Consider the following 25,376-nt stretch of genomic DNA (forward strand, 5'->3'; position numbering starts at 1 on the left):
ACTCAATGGATCTAATCAATTTTAATTGGCTATAAAATACCACAGAACTATTCATAATGTATGAAGAGGCAATTTAAGAAAATCTACTTCCCAATTACAGAAAAATTTACTTCTGAATAAGACTTGTAGCTAACACCCCACAGTTCTAGCAATAGGTATCCTCTTGTTCTCTCTGCACAGAATAAGTGAGGGCTTGTAAATAATCAAGGAGCTTACAAATCTCTTAGCATTCTGTTTTGTTTCCCATAAAGAAAGAAAATTTGAAGGAGAGTTTGTTTCCCTACTCTTGTTATAAAAGTGGGTGAAGAGAGCTCCTTCTAAACTTCACTAGACTGTTACGGGCATGTGTAATGTGAAGTAGCTCATCCTGTCTTCTTTTTCTTGAATATGATGTATGACAAATCAGAAGAATTGAGAATTCTACTCATGTAAGAGAAACTCCCACAAACGTTATCGTGAGTATTTTGAGGATTGGTAAATGTAAAACTCTAGCATAATTCTAGTCACACAGAATCAATTAAATAGGCTATATAAAAATACGTAACTATGAGAGTTATTTTGAACACCTTTTCTGATACTTCAGTACATCTTCAAGCAAACTACAAAAGTTCAAAGCAGGGCAGCCCAGGTGGCTCAGTGGTTTAGCACCACCTTCAGCCCAGGGTGTGATCCTGAAGACCTAGGATCAAGTCCTGCGTTGGGCTTCTGGCTTGGGCCTGCTTCTCCCTCTGCCTGCTTCTCCCTCTGCCTATATCTCTGCTTCTCTCTCTATCTGTTCCTCGAATAAATAAATAAAATCTTTAAAAAAAATAAAAATAAAATAAATTAAAAGTTCGAATTAACACTGTATGTATTTGAACTCACTTAATTCAATACTGTATAGTAATACAGTGTTGCTTACATTTTATAAAATTACCATGCATTACATTTACTCTTAAAAATATATTTTTTAACTTTGGAAAAAAATGCTACATGTCATATGAACAAAGGGACTGCATATAGGTACACAGGTAAAGATCATATATATTTTTTTACAACATAAACAAGTGGAAGACTATAGTAAAATTTTAAAATCTGGCAATTGGGACACCTGAGTGGCTCAGCAGTTGAGTGTCTGCCTTTGGCTCAGGTCGTGATTCTGGAGTCCCGGGATCAAGTCCTGCATCAGGCTCCCTGCATGGAGCATGCTTCTCCCTCTGCCTGTATCTCTGCTTCTCTCTCTATGTGTCTTTCATGAATAAATAAATAAAATCTTTAAAAAAAAAGAAAACTATAAACTCTCAGATACAAGAGGCTCAAAAACCACAAACACAAGAAAAAAAAAAACCTACAGCAATATACATCATGATCAAATTGCTTAAAACCAATAATAAAAAGAAAATCCTAAAAGCTACCAAAAGAAAAAAAAAGGTGCAAAACAACAAAGATAAAGATTAGAGCAGATTTCTCTATGACATGATACATGATATGAACATCTTTACAGATCTAAACAGGAAAATAAAATGCCAAAATAGAATTCTATACCCAACAAAGATATACTTCAAAAACGAAGGTGAAATAATAACGTTTTCAAGCATTCAAAAACAAAGAACTTATTACCTACAGATTTACATTACAGGAAACAATAAGGTAAGTCATTCAGGCAAAAGTAAAATGATACCAGATGGAATACAAAATGCTAGAAAAAATAGCTAAATAGATAAATATCTGAGATGTTCCGTTGTAGTTTTAAAAATAACTGACTACTTAAACACACACAAAAATATTAACAAGGTAGGGTGGACTTTACAACATATGCAAAAGTAAAATATATTACAACGATAGCACACAGACCAGACGACTATACTAATGTAAGAGTCCCAGGTTAAAAGCAAAATGTCATAACAACACCTGAAGATATACTATGGTAAACTAAAGATAACAAAACAAAACAAAAAGTTATAGGTATTAAAGACAACAAAAGAGGTCAAAAGGAATCTTTTTTTTTTTTTAAAGATTTTATTTATTTATTCATCAAAGACACAGAGAGAGAGAAGCAGAGACACAGGCAGAGGTAGAAGCAGGCTCCACGCAGGGAGCTCGACGTGGGACTTGATCCCGGGTCTCCAGGGTCACACCCTGGGCCGAAGGCAGCACTAAACCACTAACCCACCAGGGCTGCCCAGTCTTTAAAAGGAATCTTAAGAAAATGTTTCAATTCATTCAAAAGAAGGCAGATAAAACAAAAAGGAGAAAAAAACAAAAAGTGAAACAAAGAGAAAACACACTGCAAGATCACAGGTTTAAACCTAGTATTATCAAAAGTCACATTAAATATAGTTTAATTATCCCCATTAAAAGGTAGAGATTAACAAGATAAAAAAGCATGACTTAACTATACAGTGCTTACAAGAAATGTAACTCAAAAACAAAGACTAAAACAGATAAAAGAATGAAAAAAATAATATATATGTACATATTAGTGTAAACACTAATCAAAGTAATGATGGAGTGGCTATGTTAATATCAGATAGAACAGACAATGCACCAAAGAATACTGCCAAGGATAAGAAAGACCATTTTATAATGATAAAGGGTCATGTCATGAAGTGGATACAATAATCTTAACTGTTTATTCACCTAGTAACAAATTTTCAAAATATATGAGGCAAAAAATTGACAACTACAAGAAGAAATAGACTATTAAACTAATCCACAATTACAGTGGGAGATTTCCATTGCCCTCTCTTAATCCTTAAAGAGACAGAAAATCAGTAAGAACGTTAAAAATAATAAGAAAAAAAACACAATCAGCTTACTGGACTAAGCTGACAATAGAGACCATTTCAACCAACAGCAGCAGACTATACATTCTCATCAAGTGTATATGAAACATTTATGAAAACAGAACGTACTGTGGGCCAGATAACATGTACACATAAATTTAAAGAAATGAACTCATAAAAAAATTATCAAATCAAAACAGAATTATAAATAAAAAAACATAAACATTGCTAGAAAAATGCCAAAAGTTTAGAAACTAAATCGCGTACTTTTAACCTACAAATCCAAGAAAAAAAACAAAAGGGAAATTAGAAAATATTTTTAATTGAATGAAAATGAAGATGGTGCATGAAAATTTTTGGAATGTTGCTAAAACAGTACATAGGAAAATTTACAGCCCAAAATGCTTGTATAGAAAAAAAGACAGTTCTCAAACCAATGATCTTAGCTTCCACATTAACATTTAAATTTTTCAAATGGTGCAAACTAAGCCTAAAACAAGCAGGACAGAAATAACAAATATTAGAGCAGGAATCAATTAAAAAGAAAGTAGAAAAATAGAAAAAAAAGCAATAAAGACAAAAGTGATCTTTGAGAAGATTAATAAAATTGATAAACCTCTACTCAGAATGATTATGAAAAAAGTAAAAAGACATAAAATACCAGTATTGAGAATGGGAAAGAGAAAGTCACCATAGATTCTACAAATTAAAAAGGTAAATAAGGAAATATTATGAACAATTTAATACCAATAAATTCAACAACTTCGGTAAAATGGACGTTTCCTTGAAGGACACAACCTACTGAAACTCAAAAAAAAAAACCAGATTAATAAAAAAAAAGAAACAGATTAATAGTCTGCTTTAATAAAAATAAATAAGTTTATAGTTTAAAAATCTTTGCCAAGAAGTAAAAAACAAAAACAAGCAGACCCAGATGGCTTCACAAGTGAATTCTAACAATATTTAAGAAAAATACCAAGTGAACACAAACCTTTCTAAAAAGTTGAACAGGAAAAAAAATAAAAAATAAAAAAATAAAAAGTTGAACAGGAAGTAACCATTCACAGAATAGCATTATCTTTATAATAAATTGAGGCAAAAATACAAGAAACAAAGATATAAACAAAAATTTTTTCGAAACTTAACCAACCATATCCAACAATATAAAAACTGATAATGCATCATAAGCAAGAGGAGTTTATCCCAAGAATGTGAGATTGGTATAATATTTGAAACATGAAAATCAAAGTAATTCATATCAAACAAAAAGAAGAAAAAAATATTTATCTTGATAGATACAAAGAAAAACATTTGACAAAATACATCTACTCTAAAACAGAAATAGAAAAGAACTTCAACCTGATAAAACTTTGAAACTATGACTAACTTAATACCTAATTTTGACTTTCCCCCTAAGTTCAGAAACAAGACAAAAACACCTTTGCTTCTTTCTACTTATATTCTACATTCTACTGGAGGTTCTAGCTAGGGCAATTAGGCAATAAAAATAAAAATATATCTAGATTGGAGAGGAAAAGATAAATTTTCTTTATTCAAAGACAATATAAATTTGTAGGAGTTCTTTTGTGAAGTCATTTGCACATTTGCACATTTATGGATAAATGTGATGGAAAAATTTGCCAATATTTATAGGCATTATATCAAGACCTTGGTTCAGATACAAGCTTTGTAGATTCACAAAATTGTTTTATGGCTAAACGTAAACAAGTGCTCAACCAACTTAAAGTATACAGAATTTAATCTGCAATGGAAAAGGAAAACCTGTGCATTTTGTATTCAAGAGCTCATTATTCTATGCTGCTATCAAGAAAACTCTGAATTATTAATTTCAGCTTAATAGACTAAAATGATTTCAGGTGTTCTCAGTTTACATGTTATAAATAATAATCAATAGACTAATGTTCAAATTAGTTCAAGTCAATTTAAGACAAATATTTGCTTTCTCAGCACAGCACAAAGCAAAACAAGTTTAATATTCAAAATATATTACAAAAGAATAACAGAAATGCTACATTTATGTTGCAAATGAGTATTATATTTTACATTAGACAATATAAACTAATGTTCCTTTGGATAAAAGCTTTAATACTTAAAACTGGAAGTATTCTGAGTAATCCACACAGCAAGGGTCAGGAATTTGGAATTTCAGCATTAACCCAGCCTTCCTCCTGACCTCCTATAACTGCTAAACCTCCAGTTGCATTGTAACTGAGCCCTTGACTCTGAACCTACTCTCAAATCCAGAATTTTTTTTTCTAATGGTTTCATTTATTTATTCATGAGAGAGAGAGAAAGAGAGAGAGAGAGAGAGAGGCAGAGACACAGGCAGAGGGAGAAGCAGGCTCCCTGCAGGAAGCCCCTTGTGAGACTCAATCACAGGACCTCATTATCATGCCCTGAGCAGAAGGCAGATGCTCAACCACTGAGCCACCCAGGCATTCCTCAAATTCAGAATTTAATCCTTAATTATAGGGAATTATTTTCAGGCCTCGTTTCCCCCAAAGCCTGTTTTCCCTAAAGTGTCTCTATCTGGAAGCTGTATGTCAGACTGGGATTTTAAGACCTCCTAATATCTATGGTTGCTAAAGCCATTGCCAAGGTATTCACTGTCAGTGCCCAGCAGTCCTTAGGAACCATTCCACAATGAGTCCGGTCTGGCCTAAACAGAAGAACCAGGATTCTGACATCTGCAAATGTTGGAAATTTTGCCACCACATCATCCTTATAACTTCACAAAAGAATGCCTATTTCCATGTTAAACATAAAATGCAGTCTGAGGGCAGCCCCAGTGGCTCAGCGGTTTAGTGCCGCCTTCAGCCTAGGGTGTGATCCTGTGATCAAGTCCCACATCGGGCTCCCTGTATGGAACCTGCTTCTCCCTCTGCCTGTGTCTCTGCCTCTCTCTCTCTCTCTCTCTCTGTCTCTCATGAATAAATAAATTTTTAAAATTTTTAAAAAATAATAATAATTAAAAAATAAAATGCAGTCTGATAACAAAGTGTTCAAAAATATAATTTTATACCTTTTCACATAAACATGCATATAAAGATAGTTTTGATTATAGAAAGATAAATTTATGTATCTGTCATGTATTGAGAACAATTACATAAGAACTTATTTTAAAAACGTATTCTATAGGTTATAAATTGATTTAATGGCAGCAACCAAATTTTTGAAAATAGAATGACAACTTATTTTAAAAACGTATTCTATAGGTTATAAATTGATTTAATGGCAGCAACCAAATTTTTGAAAATAGAAAAATATCACTAATACCTTTGAAAGAAGAAATGTAAATTAATTCACATATTTTAATTTCATGAGATTCAGCCAAGTAGTATACTTCTTGGGACCAATTAAAATTATAATCTTCAAATTTTCTACTTGCCTTCCTACTATTACTACAACACTAAATTGTATTTTATCTACATTAAACGTAATAAAAAAGTAAACTATATCTATGAAAAATATTTGATAATATAAGTAAGCACTATGTACAAGAACTATTTAAAATTTTATTAGGACATCAGAATTAGATTTCATTTTTTTAAACCAAATAAACTAATCATTAAAAAATGGATACCAAAGACCAGAGAGTAATTATTTCTTTTTTAACTAATCATTCTCCAACAGATATAAACCTAGTGTGAAATACTTAGCATAGCTGAATTACAATACAGTTGGATTACATCATCACTTGCTCTGGATGAATTTAAATATGGATATTTTTAATACAGGGCACTAATTTGAGAATGGTAGCCACGCATTAAGTAACAGACTTCATAAAATTAACAATTTTGACAGGTTGAATAGTAATGCTTAAAACAAAACTACTTCTAAACTACTCTTGATTTAGTAAGGGATCCCTTGCACATAAAGGGAATTTTGAAACGGAGTAAGACTTGTAGTTCATCAATTAGAATATCAACTACAAATGGGTAAGCTCCATGAATATCTGGGAAATGCTGCTTGAATTTCAATAACTTAAAAACAGCAAATGCTCAGTAAATATTTGATTATCTAAACCTTTCTTAAAATAATAAAGGAATAATAATTAGGTACATTAAATTTTGAAAAATCTATAAAATAATCATCCAGTGTTGGAACCTCTGACTCCAAAGTAGGTATATGATCTTTACACATACCATATTTTAAATTTTGTCATTTCAATGATTTAAGATAATTACAGAAGCATTTCAAAAGATATGTTTACATTAATCAAGAGATCATGATCTCAAAATACTGGCTGGGGTACATGATAAATAAGTAACTAGAAATAAGAGAACTTTAAACACCAATTCATCTTCCCTAAAAAAGAAAACAAAACAAAACAAAAACAGGAGAGACACTGCAAAAAGCAGAAACGTGAGGTAAATGTGGGAGGGGTGGGGACAGGAACAGAGGGAAACATAGTAAGTATGTTTTGGAAGGAAAATAGAAGGAGAGGGAGAGCAAAAGAACGGGGAAGGACATCCAGAAGCAAGGGGAGGAAGCAAGCAGAGAACAGCCAGAGGAGGAAGAGTAGGGATGGAGACAAAGGAAAGAAGAAAGGGGAAGGAGAAATGCACCTCAATCAGTATTTCTTTTAGTCTACTGGGATTAACAACAGAAGCATGGTATTTCCATTGTGCAAGATATATTCAAATGTAAAGCTATTTATTTTGCTTACCTCCACAAAATAAGAATATATACATGAGACGTAAAAGACCAAGAGACAATATGTTAGTAAAAAGGTAAATGTAGGGATCCCTGGGTGGCGCAGCGGTTTGGCACCTGCCTTTGGCCCAGGGCACAATCCTGGAGACCCGGGATCGAAACCCACATCGGGCTCCCGGTGCATGGAGCCTGCTTCTCCCTCTGCCTGTATCTCTGCCTCTCTGCCTCTCTCTCTCTCTCTCTCTCTCTCTCTCTCTCTCTCTGTGTGTGACTATCATAAATAAATAAAAATTAAAATAAAATATTTTTTTAAAAAAAGGTAAATGTAAAAAGAAAAATAAGACAGAGCTGCTAATAAAGCTTATATTTAGACAGTTACAAAATTCCTTTAAAAACCTCCAACTTTGGGCATCCCGGGTGGCTCAGCGGTTTAGTGCCTGCCATCAGCCCAGGGCGAGATCCTGGAGACCTGGGATGGAGTCCCATCAGGCTCCCTGCAGGGAGCCTGCTTCTCCCTCTGCCTGTGTCTCTGCCTCTCTCTCTCTCTCTCTCTATCTCTCTCTCTTTTTCTCTGTCTCTCTCAGGAATAAATAAATAAATTTTTTTAAAAACCACCAACTTTTATAATTTAAAAAAATTTAAATATGAGGACTGTGTACTCACATTTAAAGACTCATAACCATAAATACTTGGTTAAAACATAAATAATACACATCTCTTTCTATTTGCTTCCAAAGGTTCTTATGAAAGTGTTAGGACGATATGGGCAAATAAAATTAAGCAATCAAAACAAAATAATGCTTTAAAATGATCTTGTATTTTAGTGGCTTTTAAATACCACAGGTAAAAATAAGGCTAAAAAAGGTGTCTAAACAAATACAACCTTATTTTTCTTATTTAATATTCAGTAATTAAATAAGTAAAGCTGATGCTGGAAAGAAAATTTTGAACACTCTTTGCTTTCTATTACAAGTGCTACATAATTCCATTTAGTATAAACTACTCAAAAATATTTTACAGCATTTTAATAAAGCAAAAATATAAAAGGACTTATTAGATAATTTGACGATTAGTCTATTTTGATAATTTTAAAATGTGAATTGGTCCTAAGTGGAATCATTCTCCTACTTATAAAGACAACATTCAAATGATAAGAATAAAAATCACTAAAATAAACATTTTTCACAATTTTTTCATACCTTTAGCTAAAGCTTCTTTATATTTCTCTTTGGCAGAATTCATTTCTTTTATTAACTGTCTATAGCTGGATTTTAATTTCTCTAATTCTGTCTTTGTAACCTGTCAAGAAAAATAAAGAACACATTTTAAAAGCTTAAATTTACACTGCTAAGAATTTAAATCCAGAAGTACTACCTTATATTTTATTACTTACAGATCAGAGTTGCTCCTTAATATACATTATAGACAATATATTAAAAATCAGTTTAAAAAAATAAAAATAAAAATAAAAATCAGTTTAGAAATCAATGATAAATTCAACAACATATGAAAAAAGAAAAAATATTTTTAGAAAAGTAAGTCAAGAAATAATGCTGCCATCATCTAAAGTTTAAAGATCAATAAATTAATATACTATGTATATAAATATTTACTCTAATAAAAAAGCTAATTTAGATATTCATTTTAATTATACAGAGTAACTTGGAGTTGTTCTAATTTACCAATTCTAATATGGGTATTTTTGATTTGGGTATTTGGAATATTACAATGTCACTTTAAAGATGTATCTAACAATCACTGTTGGCTACATACATAACAGTGGTCATTACATACATACATGAATTTGGTTATTATTTCTATGGAAAGACTAAACAAATGCAAATCTTTGATTCTCTAGTCAAAACCCATTTAAATAGCATTTAAGGAAAAAACAGGGGTCTTAGAAGGGATCTCAAAAACATCTAATGTACCTTTGAGAAGACTAAGAAATCAGGAGCATCAAAAACTTGCAAAAGGGGCATAAACAACTTAGAAGAATATTCGAGTCAACTTTTAACAAACTCGGCACTACCATTGTTCTTGACCGGAGGGTAACATTATATAAAAAAACGAAAATATCAATAAGCTATGATACAGACATAAATGAGTCTGAAGCATTCCTTAAAAAAAGAGAGAGAGAGAGAGAGAAAGAACTCAAGGGAGATCTGAGTGGCTTAACTGGTTGGGTGGCCAACTCTCGGTTTCAGCTCAGGTCATGATCTCAGTGTCCTGGGAGCAAGACCTGTGTCAGGCTCCACACTCAGTGAAGAGTCTGTTTGAGGGTTTTTTCTCCATCTCCCTCTCCCCCTCAACCTGTTCATTCTCTCTCTCTCTCTCTCTCAAATAAATAAATAAATCTTAAAAAAACAAAGAAAATTCAGTAATTAACTTTGTTTAATGGACTTTATTTTTTAAAGATTGAGTTTCAGAGCAAAACTGAGTAGAAAATACAGAGGTTTCCCATATACTCATGCACAGTCTTCCCCCACTAAAGTGGTAAATTTGTTACAATAGATGAACTTGAGATGATACATCATTATCACCCAAAGTCCACAGTTTACATTAGGTTTTATTCCTGGTGGATTAAATCTATGGATTTAAACAAATATATAACAACATATATCCACCATTATAGTATTATACAAAGTAGTTTCACTGTCATAAAATCCTCTGGGCTCCACTTATTCATTCCTCTCTCTCCTAACCCCTGGCAACCACTGATCTTTTTATTGTCTCCATAGTTTGCCTTTTCCAGAATATCATACAGTTTAGCATCACACAGCATGTAGCCTTTTCAGAATGGTTTCTTTCACTTGGTAATAACGCATGTAAGTTTCCTCCATGTCTCTTTGTGGCTTAATAGCTCATTTATTTGAGCTATTCAATAATATTCCATATTCAATATTCTGTTCACAATTCTGGGTCTTTTGACACTTCATATAAATTGTAGAATGAGTGTCAATATCCACAAAATAACTTACTGGGTATTTTGATTGAGACTGTGTTAAATCTAAAGAGCAAGCTGGAAACAACTGGTATCTTGACAATACTGAGTCTTCTCATCCACAAACATGGGATACGTCTCCAATTAATACTTCTTTGACTTCTCTCATTGGAATTCAGTTGTTCTCCTCCTACAGATCTTGTATATATGTTGTTAGATTTATACCTAAGTGTTTCATTTTTGAGGTACTAATGAAAATGGCATTGTGTTTTTAATTTCATATTCCACAAGTTTATTGTTGATGTATAGGAAACTGACTGACTGGGCAGCCTGGGTGGCTCAGCAGTTTAGTGCCTGCCTTCAGCCCACGGCATGATCCTGGAGACCTGGGATCAAGTCCCGCATCGGGCTCCCTGCATGGAGCCTGCTTCTCCTTCTGCCTGTGTCTCTGCCTCTCTCTGTGTGTGTCTCTCATGAATAAATAAATAAATAAAATCTTTAAAAAAAAAAAAAGGAAACTGACTTTTGTATGGTAACACTGTATCCTGTAACCTTGCCATAATCACTTATTAATTCCAAAGTTTTTTTTGTTGATTCTCTTAGGGCTTTCTACATAGACAGTTATGTCATCTATGAATGAATACAGCTTTATTTCTTTGTTCCCAATATGTATGTATTTTTTTTCTTGTCTTGTTGCATTGGCTAAGACTACAAGTACAATGTTAACAAGCAACAGTAAAATGAAATATCCTTGACTTGCTTCTGATCTTAGTGGGAAATTTTCGAGTTTCTTATCATTACACATGATGTTAGCTGTAGACTTTCTGTAGATATTCTTTAGCAAGTTGAGGAAGGATTCCTCTTTTCCTAGTTTACTCATTATGAATGAGTACTGGTTTTGTAAAATCATGTCAAGTGCTTTTCTGCTCAATTTTTGTTTGTTCAACCAAGTCTTATTTCACTTTTGAAGGAAAACTTCACAGGGTATAGAATTCTAGGATCATGCGGGTTTTTTCTCTCAACACTTAAATATTTCATACCACTTCCCTGTCTACTTATTTCTTAGGAGAAGTCAGATATAATTCTTATATTTCTTTTATAACTAAGGTGCTTTTTACTCAGGCTTATTTCAGGATTCTTTTCTTTATCTTTGATTATCTGTAGTTTTAAATTGATATGCCTATGTGTAGTTTTTTGGTCATTTTTTCTGCTTGGTGTTCTCTGAGCTTCCTGGATTTGCTGTTTGGTGTCTGACACTAAGTTAGGGAAATTCTCAGTCATTATAATTTCAAGTATCTCTTCTGTTCCTTTCTTTCTTCTCCTTCAGGTATTCCCATAAATAACATAAAACATGTTATATCTTTTGTAGTTACCACATAGTTCTTAGATACTCTGTTCCTTTTTTTTTTTAATACTTATTCTCTGCTTTTCAGTTCTGTAGATTTCTATTGATATATTCTCAATTTCAGAAATTCTTTCCTTGTGTCCAATCTCCTCTTAAGCCCATGAAAGTCATTCTTCACTTTAGTACATTATCTTTGCTCTCTAAAATACTAGACAATGCTAGAATGCCAGAATGCTTTTTGTTTCTTTCTTAGGATTTCCATCTTTATGCTTCCATTACCCATCTGCTCTTTCATAATTGTTACGTTATCCATTACAGCCCCTAGCCTATTATTCATAGCTGTTTTAAGTTCCTGGTCTGATAATTCCAACATCCCTACTGTGTCTGGTTCCAATTGTGTATTTTTGCCTTTTGGGATCCCTTGTTATTTTTTCTTGATTGCTATGCAGGATATATCAGGTAAAAGAAACTGATTATATAGGACTTTACTAATGTGGTAATAGCTGTCAGAAAAGCTATTTTATACCTATTTTAGTATATTAAATAGGTATATTTTATACCTATTGATTCGATCTCAGGCTGTGCCTCTGGCTATGAACTTCACACATGTTCCTCAGCTGATGGGCCAATCCCCACTCAAAGAGAACAGGAGTTATGAATTTCCCTTCCCCCAGATTAGTTAGGTTAAGGGTAAATAGTTTCTCCTGAGAGCAGACTTTATTAAGAACGGAACGTGGGCAGCCCGGGTGGCTCAGTGGTTTAGCGCCACCTTCAGCCCAGGGTGTGATCCTGGGGACCAGGGATCGATCCCACATTGGGCTCCCTGCATGGAGCCTGCTTCTCCCTCTGCCTATGTCTCTGCCTCTCTCTCTCTGTCTCTCATGAATAAATAAATAAAATCTTAAAAAAAAAAAAAAAAAAAGAACGGAACGCTTTGGCATATTCATTTGTCTGTCTCTCTAATTTAGGGGGAGCCATATGCCCTGTCACTTTTCAGTTTGTTCAATTTTTAACTCTTTGTTAGGATGGAGTGACAACTTCCAAACTTCTTATGTGCCACACTGGAAACTGAACTCTTAACTTCTGAAATTGCTAAAGAACCAATTCATTGTTCCCCAAACTGACTAACTGCAAAAAGCAAGCATTTATCCTGCTTCTTATATGTGACCTATATATCTCAGGGTTGCCAAACACTTGCCATAGGAAAAACTTTTTCTGAAAAATTACAGCTAACAATCACATTAGGAATGACAGAAGCAAAATATTGTCCTTTTATAACAACTACCAAAATAATGGATCCAAGCAGCAAACACCAATTAGTTCTAAAAATTATTTGGTGAATGGCTGAAGGAAAACTTTTTTAATAGGTTGATCAGGCTCTCAGCACCGGAACCTAACAATCAAGTTTAACATCACAAAAGCTAAACAACATTACTTATCTCTGATATGGAAAAAATAAGAAGTCTATACTAGTACCTATAATGTGTTCTTGCCCAAAATAAATAGCCAGAATTTTCTCAAGTAGTTTACAGGAAAATTAAAGGATAAAGAAATATGTGAAATAACATCACAAAAATGCTAACAATAAAATAAAATTTAAATTCAGTTCTATAGAGCAAATTACCCAGTTTCTTCCACAAATAAATGGCATTTTTAAAAAGTTGGGGGGAGGTACCTATAGATTAAAAGAAAACTATTCAAATGCAATGTGTGAGCCATGTTTGGGTCATGATTCAAATGAATCAACTGTAAAATACAAATAAACAATCATTTGAGCATAGTCAGGATTTTTAATGACCCTAAGGAATTAATGTTATTTTTAGGTGGGTTAATGATAATATGGTTAACTTTTTTTTTAATGAGTATTTATTTCAGCAATATAAACTAAAATGTTTATGGATAAAATGATACCTGAAATTTTCTTTAAAATGATTCAGTGTATTAGAAAAATTGGGTGAGTATACATTTAAAAAAAAAAAAAAAAAACCTGGGCAGCCCAGGTGGCTCAGCAGTTTAGCACCGCCTTCAGCCCAGGGTGTGATCCTGGGGTCCTGGGATCAAGTCCCACGTCGGGCTTCCTACATGGAGCCTGTTTCTCCCTCTGCCTATGTCTCTGTCCCTCCCTCTCCCTCTCTCTCTCTCTCATGAATAAATAAATAAAATCTTTAAAAAAAACAAAAGAGGGATCCCTGGGTGGCTCAGCGGTGGGATCCCTGGGTGGCGCAGGGGTTTAGCGCCTGCCTTTGGCCCGGGGCGTGATCCTGGAGACCCGGGATCGAATCCCACGTCGGGCTCCCGGTGCATGGAGCCTGCTTCTCCCCCTGCCTGTGTCTCTGCCTCTCTCTCTCTCTCTCTCTCTGTGTGTGACTATCATAAATAAATAAAAATTAAAAAAAAAAAGAACCTTGACTATGTAGGTGGATCAGTCGATGGGAATTTGTCTTCTCTATTCTTTTGTACATTCGAAATTTCATAATAAAAATATTGTAAATAGTTATCCAGAAGGGACAAACTCTCACTATAAATAAAGTAAAATTTTAAATATCCTAATTTACTTTGTCTAGGTTTTCTTTTTTATTACATGTAAAAATAAAAATAATAAAAACTAGAAGCTATTTCAGTAAGCAAAAAATAAAAATTCTAAGTGATAAGAAAGCACGGTATCATAGTTTAATTGGCAGCATTCTTTTTCTCTCAGAGTACATAAAGTAACAGTACATCTTATAATCAATCATGTTTTATATTCAATAAGAATATTACTTACTAGAGACACCAAAACTTATTAATCATAAAATGATGACTAAACAATTTTTAAAAACAAACAAGATAAAATATGTCAGTGAATTTAAAAATCATATTTAAAAAAGAACTCCAGAGTAGAAGGACAAACCTTGATCATTTCCGCCTCTATCTGCTGATGAACACCTATAAAACTTTTCTTCACCTGCTGCTTGTCTTTGATCATCATGGTGAGCCTGTGTAAGGGTCCAGAATTTAGGTCCTCTGCATGTGTCTTCATGATTCTGCTAAGTTGTTCTGTTTGCTGAATCATAAGTAGCCAAGACTTTAAAAAAAAAAAAAAAAAAAAAAAGTAAAATTAGCAGCTGTATTAAACATTTCCATTTTACTGTGCTTTAAGTATTCAGGAATTTTAAATACTTCATTTTACACAAATTATTATATTAATATAAAAATGCCAGGTTTCTGGCAATCGTGCAATGAGCTATGAATGGTTCATATTTAACATCTTCAAGTACAAATACTTCAAAATTCAGTAATCAGACTATGTAATGTTCTACAAAAGGGATTAAGGCTTTTTTAGAGTCCACACTTGCAATGTTCATTTTACCACTTCTTGTCTGTCAACATACTGATATAAAGCTTCTGCCTACACCATGTTACTGCCTCAGTAAGGTCACCATTTCCTAGTGGTCAAATGCAACAGAAATTTAACCATTTTTACTTGTACCATTTGATCTGATCCTGCTGACTCAATTCTTCCTGAAATTCTTCTTTTTCAGTTTGCATGGCTTCTCATATTCCAACATACCAACTTGTCTTCTCCTCTTCCTAAAAATCCCTTCTCGATCTTTGTACCTGCTTTGCTTTTGCTGCTTATGTCTTAAATACTGGTAATGTCTGGATTTCTTTCCATTCTCATTTCTTAGCATATACCATTAGTTCTCAATGGTTTTTCCAGCACATTTCATTAAAGCAGACATATGTAATGGCGGATTTGGGACAAGTGGGTATATGAATACTCCTGGAAGAACAAGTCATTTGTTATTAGACATTCTAGTTTCTAGATACTAAAAAAAAGTAACTGAGGAATACTCTTCACTAAAGGTCTTCAAAATTCTATTTAGAAACAATTATTGGAGATATATCATGGTCATGTAAGATCCATTTTAAAGATTAAAAAATTAACAAGGTATGATTTTAGATATTTACTGAAGATTAGAATAATTTTCTATGCCATTACTTTTGACCTGTGAATGAACAGAATTATTCTTCATCTGTTAATGTTCCAATATAATCCTAAATTAAAATCGAATGAGCACCAAATAAAAATAATAGCCTAAAGGAAGCAAATTCTTAGTCATAATAAGAACTTATCAGGGTCTAACTTGATAATCTTGTTTTGGTACACTGTAATGTACATTTTTTAAAAGTTATACTTTGAGGACATTTGTTTAGGGAGAAGGACCATTTGTAGTTGTGGAATGCTATTATGAACATGGAATAAAATGTGGCCTATGAATTCATCATACTTACTTTCAAATTAAAAAATCTAACTACTAATGTGCTTTAAATACCACAAAGCATTAAAATATAAAATTTAGGGGATCCCTGGGTGGCTCAGCAGTTTGGCACCTGCCTTCAGCCCAGGGCGTAATCCTGGAGTCCCGGGATTGAGTCCCACGTTGGGCTCCTTGCATTGAGCCTGCTTATCTCTCTGCCCCACCCCCCATCTCTCATGAATAAATGAATAAAATCTTTTAAAAAATAAAATAAAATATAAAATTTAACAAAGATGAAAACAGCAGGAGAAAAACTAAACGTAGATTAAAAACAAATAAAATGTCCTAGTAACTCTTGTAGCTTTGTCTTTTTCATCTTATATTTATACTATATTATTTTACTTATAAATATATGTATTATATTATTTTATGTATAAATATATACACACATATATCTCTCTAAAAACACATTTCTGGGAAAACATTCCATAGCATATATAGAATGTTAAGGTTACCAAAAAGAAAGTGAGGGGAACAAGTGTTTCATTATCTAGCTTCAAAAAATAAATATTCTCCAAGTGCTTTGTAGGAACAAATTTTTCTAATTCTATATGAGAGTCTTTGCAGCCTAAGAGAAAAGCCTTCTTGGAACCCAACGTTAAAGATAACACAACTAAGTCAGTTTGCCTTCCTCCTCCCAGAATACATTTCATCCTGCCTTAGAGCCCTGTTTACTGTTAGTCACTGTGCCAAGTCCAAGCCTTCCAAGATACATATCATCACCCCAATTATCAATCCTATATTGCCTTCAATATTTCCTAATCTAACCCAGGGTACTCTCTAGAGAATCCCATCCCCTCAAACACTCCTGCTCTATTATTAGAAAACCATTTATACCTCTTAACAGGACTTTCCATTTATCTTTTAGCTCTAACAAAAATCTGGCTTTATCTCACTCTCAACATCTATAATATGGCTAATAAATATTCCTTCTCTTTATTCCTCCTCTTTCTAAAAAAGTCTCTATTCCTTTGAGGCTCAGGTCACCCTTTCCCAACAATTCACCAGCAAATCTTTCTGATTCTCCCCCCAAAGTCTACCACAAATCCACCCACTTTCTTTCCATCTTTGCTGTCAACCCTTTTGGAGGTTACAACTATCTCTGGCTTAGACTATTAGAAAACCTCCAAACTGGTGTCCTCTCTTGTACTCCTGTCTCCCCAACTAGAATGTCTTTTTCCTCACCAATTTAGGTACTTACTGTGATGCCTTAAACAATAGCTACTAAATAGTCCTTGAAAGAAGAAAGGAAAGGAGAAAGAGAGGCAAGGGATATAAACATAAAATAAAACCATGAGCTAAATATATGCTGTTAAAAAATGTGTTAATTGTTTAAAACTGGAATTGGATAGCATGGTAGCAATGCCAATTATGAGAGAGAAGGAAAAACTGACAGCCTATCTTCAACTGATAAAACAACTGAGGAATAAGAACAGCACATAACACAGTATGAAACACCACCTAAAAAGAAGGCATGAGTGTGCAAGAAAATGTCTAGATAGCATACAACTTGAATTACATGAGTGGCTAGAATATTTTTGTAAAGAGAGGAGAGTAAAACGTTAAAGGTTGTTTGTTTGACAAAGTAAAGTAAAGATGGGGGATCCCTGGGTGGCTCAGCGGTTTGGGGTTTGGTGTCTGCCTTCGGCCCAGGGCATAATCCTAGAGTCCCAGGATCAAGTCCCACATCGGGCTCCCTGCATGCAGCCTGCTTCTTCTCCACCTGTGTCTCTGCCTCTCTCTCTCTCTCTCTCTCTCTCTCTGTCTCTCATGTCTCTCATGAATAAACAAATAAAATCTTAAAAAAAAATAGAGATGCACTTCAACATTCGCAGTAACACGAGCATAGCACTTTGCAGATATGGCTCTTTGGTAGCATAGGAATGAATGGTCAGGGCACAGATAAATTATCTTTGGTCAGGGTAATTTGTACAAGATAATTCTTTGTAACCTAATAAACAAAATACTTTAGGCCATTGGCAGGCATTTGAATTGCTTTATTATACAGAATCTTGCTTCATGGTAATAATTCTATCAATAAAGGTCCTCATAAGGGGAATTTACCAGTAGTCACTCACTGATGCTGAAAACCATACAAGAATTATTAAAAAAAATTAAAATATCTAAAGTTTAACTTTGGAATAAAATTAGTCATAAAGAACAATAATACAATATGACAACAAAACCACTTTAAGTTTATAAAACAGAATATAAATATCATAAATATTGAGAGATAAGCTACTACATGTGAATGCAGTAATAATGTAACTATAAAAAACTAGACAAAAATCCTAACAGATACTAACAAAAATCAAGAATGAGAAATTTGAAAAAAAAAAAAAAGAATGAGAAATTTGATAAAATTGTGTCCATTTCCTAACTTTTCAAATAGAAGAGTCAATAGACAACTTTATTTCTAAAGTTCGTAAATAAAGGAATATAGACATTAAAATTCTGTAAGTTTCAATAAATAGTTAAGTGAATGTGTAGGAAGAAAACATACAATACAGATCTTCTAAACAATCAAAAGTGATTTTGAGGAAAATTAACATTGTTCATTAAAAAAAAACAAAAGAAACAAAAAATTACTAACAATTAAAAATGAGTTGCAAAATAAAAATTATACTAAACACATCTGTTAAACATTATCTGCTAAACATCTATGAAAAGGAAAGCAAAAAAAAAAAAAAGAAAAGGAAAGCATTATCAAATTGGGGGGAAACTTCACTACACACAATAAATAAGAAACATCAATAAAATAAAATAATATACAACAACAGAAAGACAAGTAAGAATTCCCCAGAAAAATATGAAGGATAAGATTCAGCAGTCACTATGTTCAAATGATTTAAAAATGAATTTTAGACACAAAAAAATAAAACAAGGGCATATTATCATGTTAAAGAATATCAATTACAATGAATATAGAACTGTCACGAATCTTTTCGATCCAGAAAACAGTTCATCAAAACACACAAAGCAAAACAGTGGAAAATGAAATGAGAAATCAAAAGTAGTGGGAGAATTAAATGTATTCATCTCTACCTGTGGCAGTTAAGTTTTAAAAATAAATAATAGAGTATCTGAATAAGTAATTTATTTTTTTATATATATATTTTATTTATTTATCCATGAGAGGCAGAGAGAGAGAGAGAGAGGCAGAGACACAGGCAGAGGGAGAAGAAGCAGGCTCCACGTAGAGAGCCCGATGTGGGACTCGATCCCGGGACCCTGGGATCACACCCCTGAGCCCAAGGAAGAAGCTCAACCACAGACCCACCCAGATGTCCCCACCCTAAAACTTCTAGACATTTATCTCCAAATCAAATCCTATCTATTAAAACAATGAAATGAAGAAATCAAGCAACCTACCTGTTGGAGGTTCTATTTTCCTAACTGAATCCTAACATTAAAAGACAGCAAATTCTAAGAGACCAATAACCACATGGTTATCATAAACCAATCACCAAAATATCTCCAATAGCATAAAAAGCTCAAAATGTTTTGCTAATGAATAATTCCAAACATTTATGAATTAGATACCTTTGATACTACTACCTAAAATGTTTCTAAGAAATGAGAATGAAAAAAGCTCTGAAAATCATAGCACAGACATCAAAAAGTGGCAAAGATACTATAAAAATATTTTATAAGTGCCAAAGAAAAATCTTAAATAAAATATTAATAGATCAAAACAGTCCATTAAAAGAAAAATATCTCATGGCCAGTTTGGGGACATTTCAAATATGCATGTCTAATAGTCATATATAGAAGTATTTCCATAAAAGTGAAAGACAAAGAAGGCCACTTAATGTCAACAATGTTATTTAATATAGTTTCCAAAATGCTTCTAAAAGAGAGAGTATGAGTAAAAATATTTTAAAGTAAGATGCTTACACATTTTTAATAATAAAAAAACACAAATTAAGCCATTTGGAATTACTATTTTTCATGTTTCAGGTTGACAAAATTAAATAAAACAATACATTCTAAATGTAATAGTTTGGGGAAACAGGCTCTCTAGAACACTGTTAGTGGAAAGGTGAATTACTGAAATAGTAAGTAGGCAAAACTTTATACCCAGAAATTCTACTTCTTGGAATTTATTTCACACAAAAGATTTGCACAAGTATATGGATTATGTTTACAAGGACATTTATCACAGTTTATTCATAACAAAAAGAGTCTATCAATAAAAAATCAAAGAAATGAATTACAGTGAAATGCAGCCATTAAAAATTAAGGTAAATTTGAGACCACTGGGTGGCTCAGTGGTTGAGCCTTCGGCTCAGGGCATGATCCCAAGGTCCTGGGATCCAGTCCCACATCGGGCTCCCTGTATGGAGCCTGCTTCTCTCTGCCTGTGTCTCTGACTCTCTGTGTGTGTGTCTCTCATAAGTAAATAAATAGGATCTTTAAAAAAAAAAAAAAAATTAAGGTAACTTAATGTGAAATGATATAGAGAAAGCTCAAGGTATATAATGAGGCTAAAAAGTCAAAGTGCAAAATAGTTTAGGGAACACAATCCTATTTTATAAGATAAATAAACATCTTGTGTGGGCATATGCATCAAAAAAATACAAAGAATAAAAATAAATATAACTATATGCAAAATATAGAAAAGATAACAATATTATTTTTGTCTTCAAATCTGAATTGCCTTATAAAAATTTAAATATTAGAACTAATCAAAACCAAAATGATTTATGTACCATTTCAAATTCCATCCACTAGCTGTTCAAAATAGACACACACTGTGACCTAACACTACAATAGCACTTCCAAATATAGAGCCTACTAAAATATGAAACACCAGCCTCAAATGTATCACTCCAAATTTAGTACAGATGCTTCCATGAAATTAAATCACAGCTCTCATGCATAACAGGAAACATTCATATCGCACTAGAAGCCAAAATAATATCTAAAGTAAAATAATATAGGGGCACCTGGCCGGCTCAGTCAGAAGAGCATGTGACTCTTAGATCTCAGGCTCGAGAGTTTGAGCCCCATGTGAGGTGTAGAGATGACTTAAATAAAAATACTTTTAAAAAAAAAGTAAAATAATATAGAAGATGAGGGGTTTTTTTTAATCATTACTTGGTAGTGTGAGGAAATATGAAACAATATCCAGTTAAATATAATAGAAAATAATAGCAGCTCTTCCATAAAGAAAGTAAAAACTCATTATTAACTTAACTCACCATTAATTTAACTTACTTTGGGGAAATAAAGTCTAAGTTAATTTTTTAAATTGAATGTTAGACTATGGACACCTGGGTGCCCCAACTGGTTAAGCATCTGCCTTCGGCTCAGGTCATGATCCCTGGGTCCTGGGATGGAGCCCCACTTTGGGCTCCATGCTCAGCGGGGAGTCTGCCTCTCCCTCTGCTCTGGTCTCGTGAACGTGGATGGATGGATGGATGGATGGATGGATGGATGGATAGATAGATAGATAGATAGATAGATAGATAGATAGATAGATAGATAGATAAAGAGAAGAAAGAAATGAAAGAGAAAGGAAGGAAGGAAGGAAGGAAGGAAGGAAGGAAGGAAGGAAAGAAAGAAAGAAAGAAAGAAAGAAAGAAAGAAAGAAAGAAAGAAAGAAAGAAAGAAAGAAAGAAAATAAGTAAGGTAGACTATTTCTGAGTAAGGGACAGGCAGAGCTGGGTCAGGAAAGACAGGCCATGGAATCAGACTCACAAAACAAAATCCCCCAAATGCTGACATGTAAGGAAACTAAAGATAAGGGAACAACAAACCAGACCATCCTGCCCTAGGTATGCATGGGGAAGATTTTTTTTTTTTTTTTATGACGGTCGCCTGTGACCAACAAGGAACAACAAGACCCAAAAAGGAAGCCATTAAAGATGTTCTCACCAGTCCTTACTCAAACCAAAGACATCACAAAAATGGTAATAAGGCCATAGCTCCCCAGTCAGCTCTAAAGACAAGACTGTCGGTGGAGGCCCCCGTTGGCAACCCTGTGGGGACCCCTCTCCCTCCTGAGAGCTCTGTCTCCTCGCTGAATAAACTTCTATCACTCTCCTGCTCTCCTGTGTCCCTGGGATTCATCCTTTAACTCCCTGGGACCAGAGCCTCGCTCTCCTGCTTCACTTCCACAGATGGAACCTTAATCCGTTGAGGCCTACACAGTAGCAAACAGGTATGAAATGTGAAGTACAGATCCTGCCGGAACTGCTTATATGTCTATGTATTAGTAATTTACAATTAACAAATTAATCATGCATATTAGCAGATACTCAGAAATGAGCTGAAGGAAACCAGAGATCGTTGACCATGATTCCTTTGGGCTAGAAAGAATGCCAGAAAGAGGACAGAAATTAAAGTAACGCACTTCTCCCAGCCTTGACAGAATAATTGGAATCAAGTTAATCTTCCCACTGAAATAACTAGAAAACTGAACATAATGTATGAAACTTCAGATTCCAGCACAGGACTGGAATCCCAAGGAGTAGTGAAACATGTGAAATTGCCCCAGGTTTCTGCCTGGAAGTCTTTCTGAAGGGAAGTGTAGAGAAAAAAATCAGAATATAAATCCAGAACGAGTATAAATTGAAAAGTCAGAGAGAAAAGTTTGACTTTAAACTAATTACGATGTCCAAGTAGATAACCTTAAGCAAGGGAGTGACACGGCCATTAGAGATGGTAAATTAGAAAGTCAAAAAGAAAACTCTCTGGCCCTCATACTGCTTGTAGATATTTCTTTCTTTTCTTTCTTTTTTTTTTTTTTTAAATACTAATGCAAAGCCTCACCTCATATGAATTATCTTGAAGCCTAAATAGTCTGGTTTCATAAATGTGAATTATACCTTAACAGAAGAAAAATATAATGCCATTAGGAAAAGATTTTAAAATAAAATCAGCCAAGATGAAATAACAGGAACCAAATTTACACTTCTAACTGGGAAGAAAAAATGAACAAAAAAATCTTGAGAAGCATTATTTCTCATTTTGTCCAAAAAAATGAAAAATAACAGTTTTCAAGATACTGGCTCTCGGGCGATGAAAGACACAAAGGGATCCCTGAAAGAAAGAAAACAAACAAGATGAGGCCTCCGGTGGCCCTGACTGACTGACCTGAGAGGAGGAGACAGAGAAGGGGAGGTGAGCGTACGGAGGGGCCCGGAGAAGCCTGGGCATCTGCAGAACCCTGACCAGTGCAAGCCCGTGAGGACTCTGCATGAACGGGAGTGGGGGGTGGGGGGATATGTCAGGGAACAGTTCCTGCAGTTCCTATATGGTTCCTATATGGTTTGGACTACTGTCTGTTTCCACCAGCACCCCCCCATGAAAAATTCATAATTCATAATTCATGGGACCTTGGCTGGAGTCATCAGCCCTGGAGTTAGCACTGCTCTGACCTTGCCTAACAAATCTTAAAGTCAAGATCCAAAGCATCAAGCTCCTTCCCTGTAACGTAACTGTGCTCCCTAACAAAACTCAACAAAACAGCAATGTAAACTACCAAAAATGAAACTGAGAAGAAAAAATAATGGAGAAAAAAATAAATGGGACATCACTGAGCTGCAGGACACCTTCCAGACATTTAACATACGGGTAATTAGAAGGAGGAGGGATATGGAAAGTGTTTGAAGAAATAATGGCTGGAAACATTCAAACGTTGATAAAAACCAAAAAGCCCACAGACTCAAGAAGGTCAATGAATCCAAGCACAAGAAGGATGAAAAAAAACTATGCTATTAGTATCGTATTCAAGTCAAATAGTTTTAGACATTCAAAACATGTCATAATGATAATATTCATAAAATAAGCTGATTATATACACAAAACCTCGTAGATTTTATAATTCATTTGATGACTTCTCGGACATCTTATTTTTTCTTACAACATTTGCAATTTCTTCCCCTGTAAATGGAGCAGGGAAACACGACTCTTCCCTCTATAGAGTATGTTGCAGCATCTAGAACAGCAGGTACATTCTCATCTCATTTAAAGAACCAAAGAACTGAAGTTACTTGGGGACTCAGGGAGGGATGGATCTTCTGTATTAAGTATGTCCTCCAATATCAAGGGAATTTTGAATTCCCTATTTAATGCACTTCTCTAGCAATGGAAAGATTGAAACTTTTAAGACCTTGTCATTTCAAGTAGAACAGATTCTTAGATATCAAACACTAATGCAATAACCAAAACAAATACTAAATGAAAAATAGTAGGTAAACAAAAAAATAATAATTAAATAAATATTTTTAAGATAAAATAAAATCAAAATAATCAATAAAGTCAATAGTTGGGTTCCAAAGACCAGTACCATACACGGTGTGGAGTGAGCCACACATTAGCTTGCTCATTGCCCAATCTCAAAAGATAGCTACTTCCAGAAACTACACGACTACCAAAGTATTACTATTGCTATTAAAAAGGGTCAGTCTAGATATCTAAACATAGGTTAGGAGGCCAGGAGAGAAACTGCACATCGTTTCTTTCCCACTACTTTTTCTTCCAGCTTCCCAGACTCAGTGCCCCTCAATGGCTTTTGTTCTTGGACTTACAAAGCTGCAAGTCCTGTTCTTCTGAGGAGGAACAATATCCACAAAGGTAACGGGCCAGAGCCACCTTTGCCCTTCAGAATCAAATCATATCACCTCGGCAATTACTCCTACCAAAAGTTAGGCGCTGACTCCTCCAAGCTTTTGCACCCTATAAACTTTCTCCTCCAAGCTCTTGCACCCTATAATCTTTCTCTCCTTGGCTACTTCTCTCTACATAGTCATCCTCATAAACTCAAGTCTTAGAGCTCATGTCTACAGAACATTACTTTGTTAATCTCGTACTGGTGGCTTTTTTGTTACTACAGGGCTGATCCATTTGGCTGTTTTAAGGAAAATACATTATGGCGAGGCTTCTGGACATGTTTGCCTAAACCCCTCCTGCTTCAGTGTGATATGCAACTCTCACCCTGCTGCATCCCATTCTCACTCCCCACCCGCGTCCTAAAACAGTTGTTTAGTTATTCCCTATTTCCTATATACCCTCAAGCTCCTTAACATTTCTTTAAAAGCAGACTTCCCTTTCCTCCTGGGAGCCAACCAACTCTTCCAGTTACTGCTCAATCTAACGTTTTTTAAAAATTCTCATATAAACCTCTGGGGAAATACAGTTAAAACTTTGTATTTGCTCCCAGGACTTATAAACCAGACTATATACTTAGACCCTCTCTTTTTCTGAAGCTCTGTCAAATAAATGCTGTTTTCTTCTCTCACATTCTGTGGAACACAGAACCAAGAGGAGGGGCTGATGGTCTCCATTACTTCTCCCCAACTTCACCCCTATCGAGCCTAATTTTGCTTGTCTGGATG

At 34.2% G+C, this 25,376-nt stretch overlaps 1 protein-coding gene across 13 annotated transcripts in view; it reads right to left on the reverse strand.

Moving 5' to 3' along the window:
• FER (FER tyrosine kinase) overlaps window positions 1-25,376 on the reverse strand; it is a 434,062-nt gene that overhangs the window by 348,970 nt on the left and 59,716 nt on the right. For 11 of the 13 annotated variants that reach the window (XM_077861808.1, XM_077861843.1, XM_077861834.1 and 8 more), the window contains 2 exons: window positions 14,622-14,795; window positions 8,642-8,741 (listed from right to left, as the gene is read on the reverse strand). In XM_077861808.1, coding sequence (XP_077717934.1) covers window positions 8,642-8,741; window positions 14,622-14,795 — 274 coding nt within the window. Of the gene's footprint in view, window positions 1-8,641; window positions 8,742-14,621; window positions 14,796-15,200; window positions 15,495-25,376 lie in introns of those variants that run through there. The other 2 variants (XM_077861852.1, XM_077861869.1) reach the window with 2 other exon arrangements.

Source organism: Canis aureus, chromosome 2 (assembly GCF_053574225.1).
Source record: "Canis aureus isolate CA01 chromosome 2, VMU_Caureus_v.1.0, whole genome shotgun sequence".
Classification (NCBI taxonomy): Eukaryota; Metazoa; Chordata; class Mammalia; order Carnivora; family Canidae; genus Canis; species Canis aureus.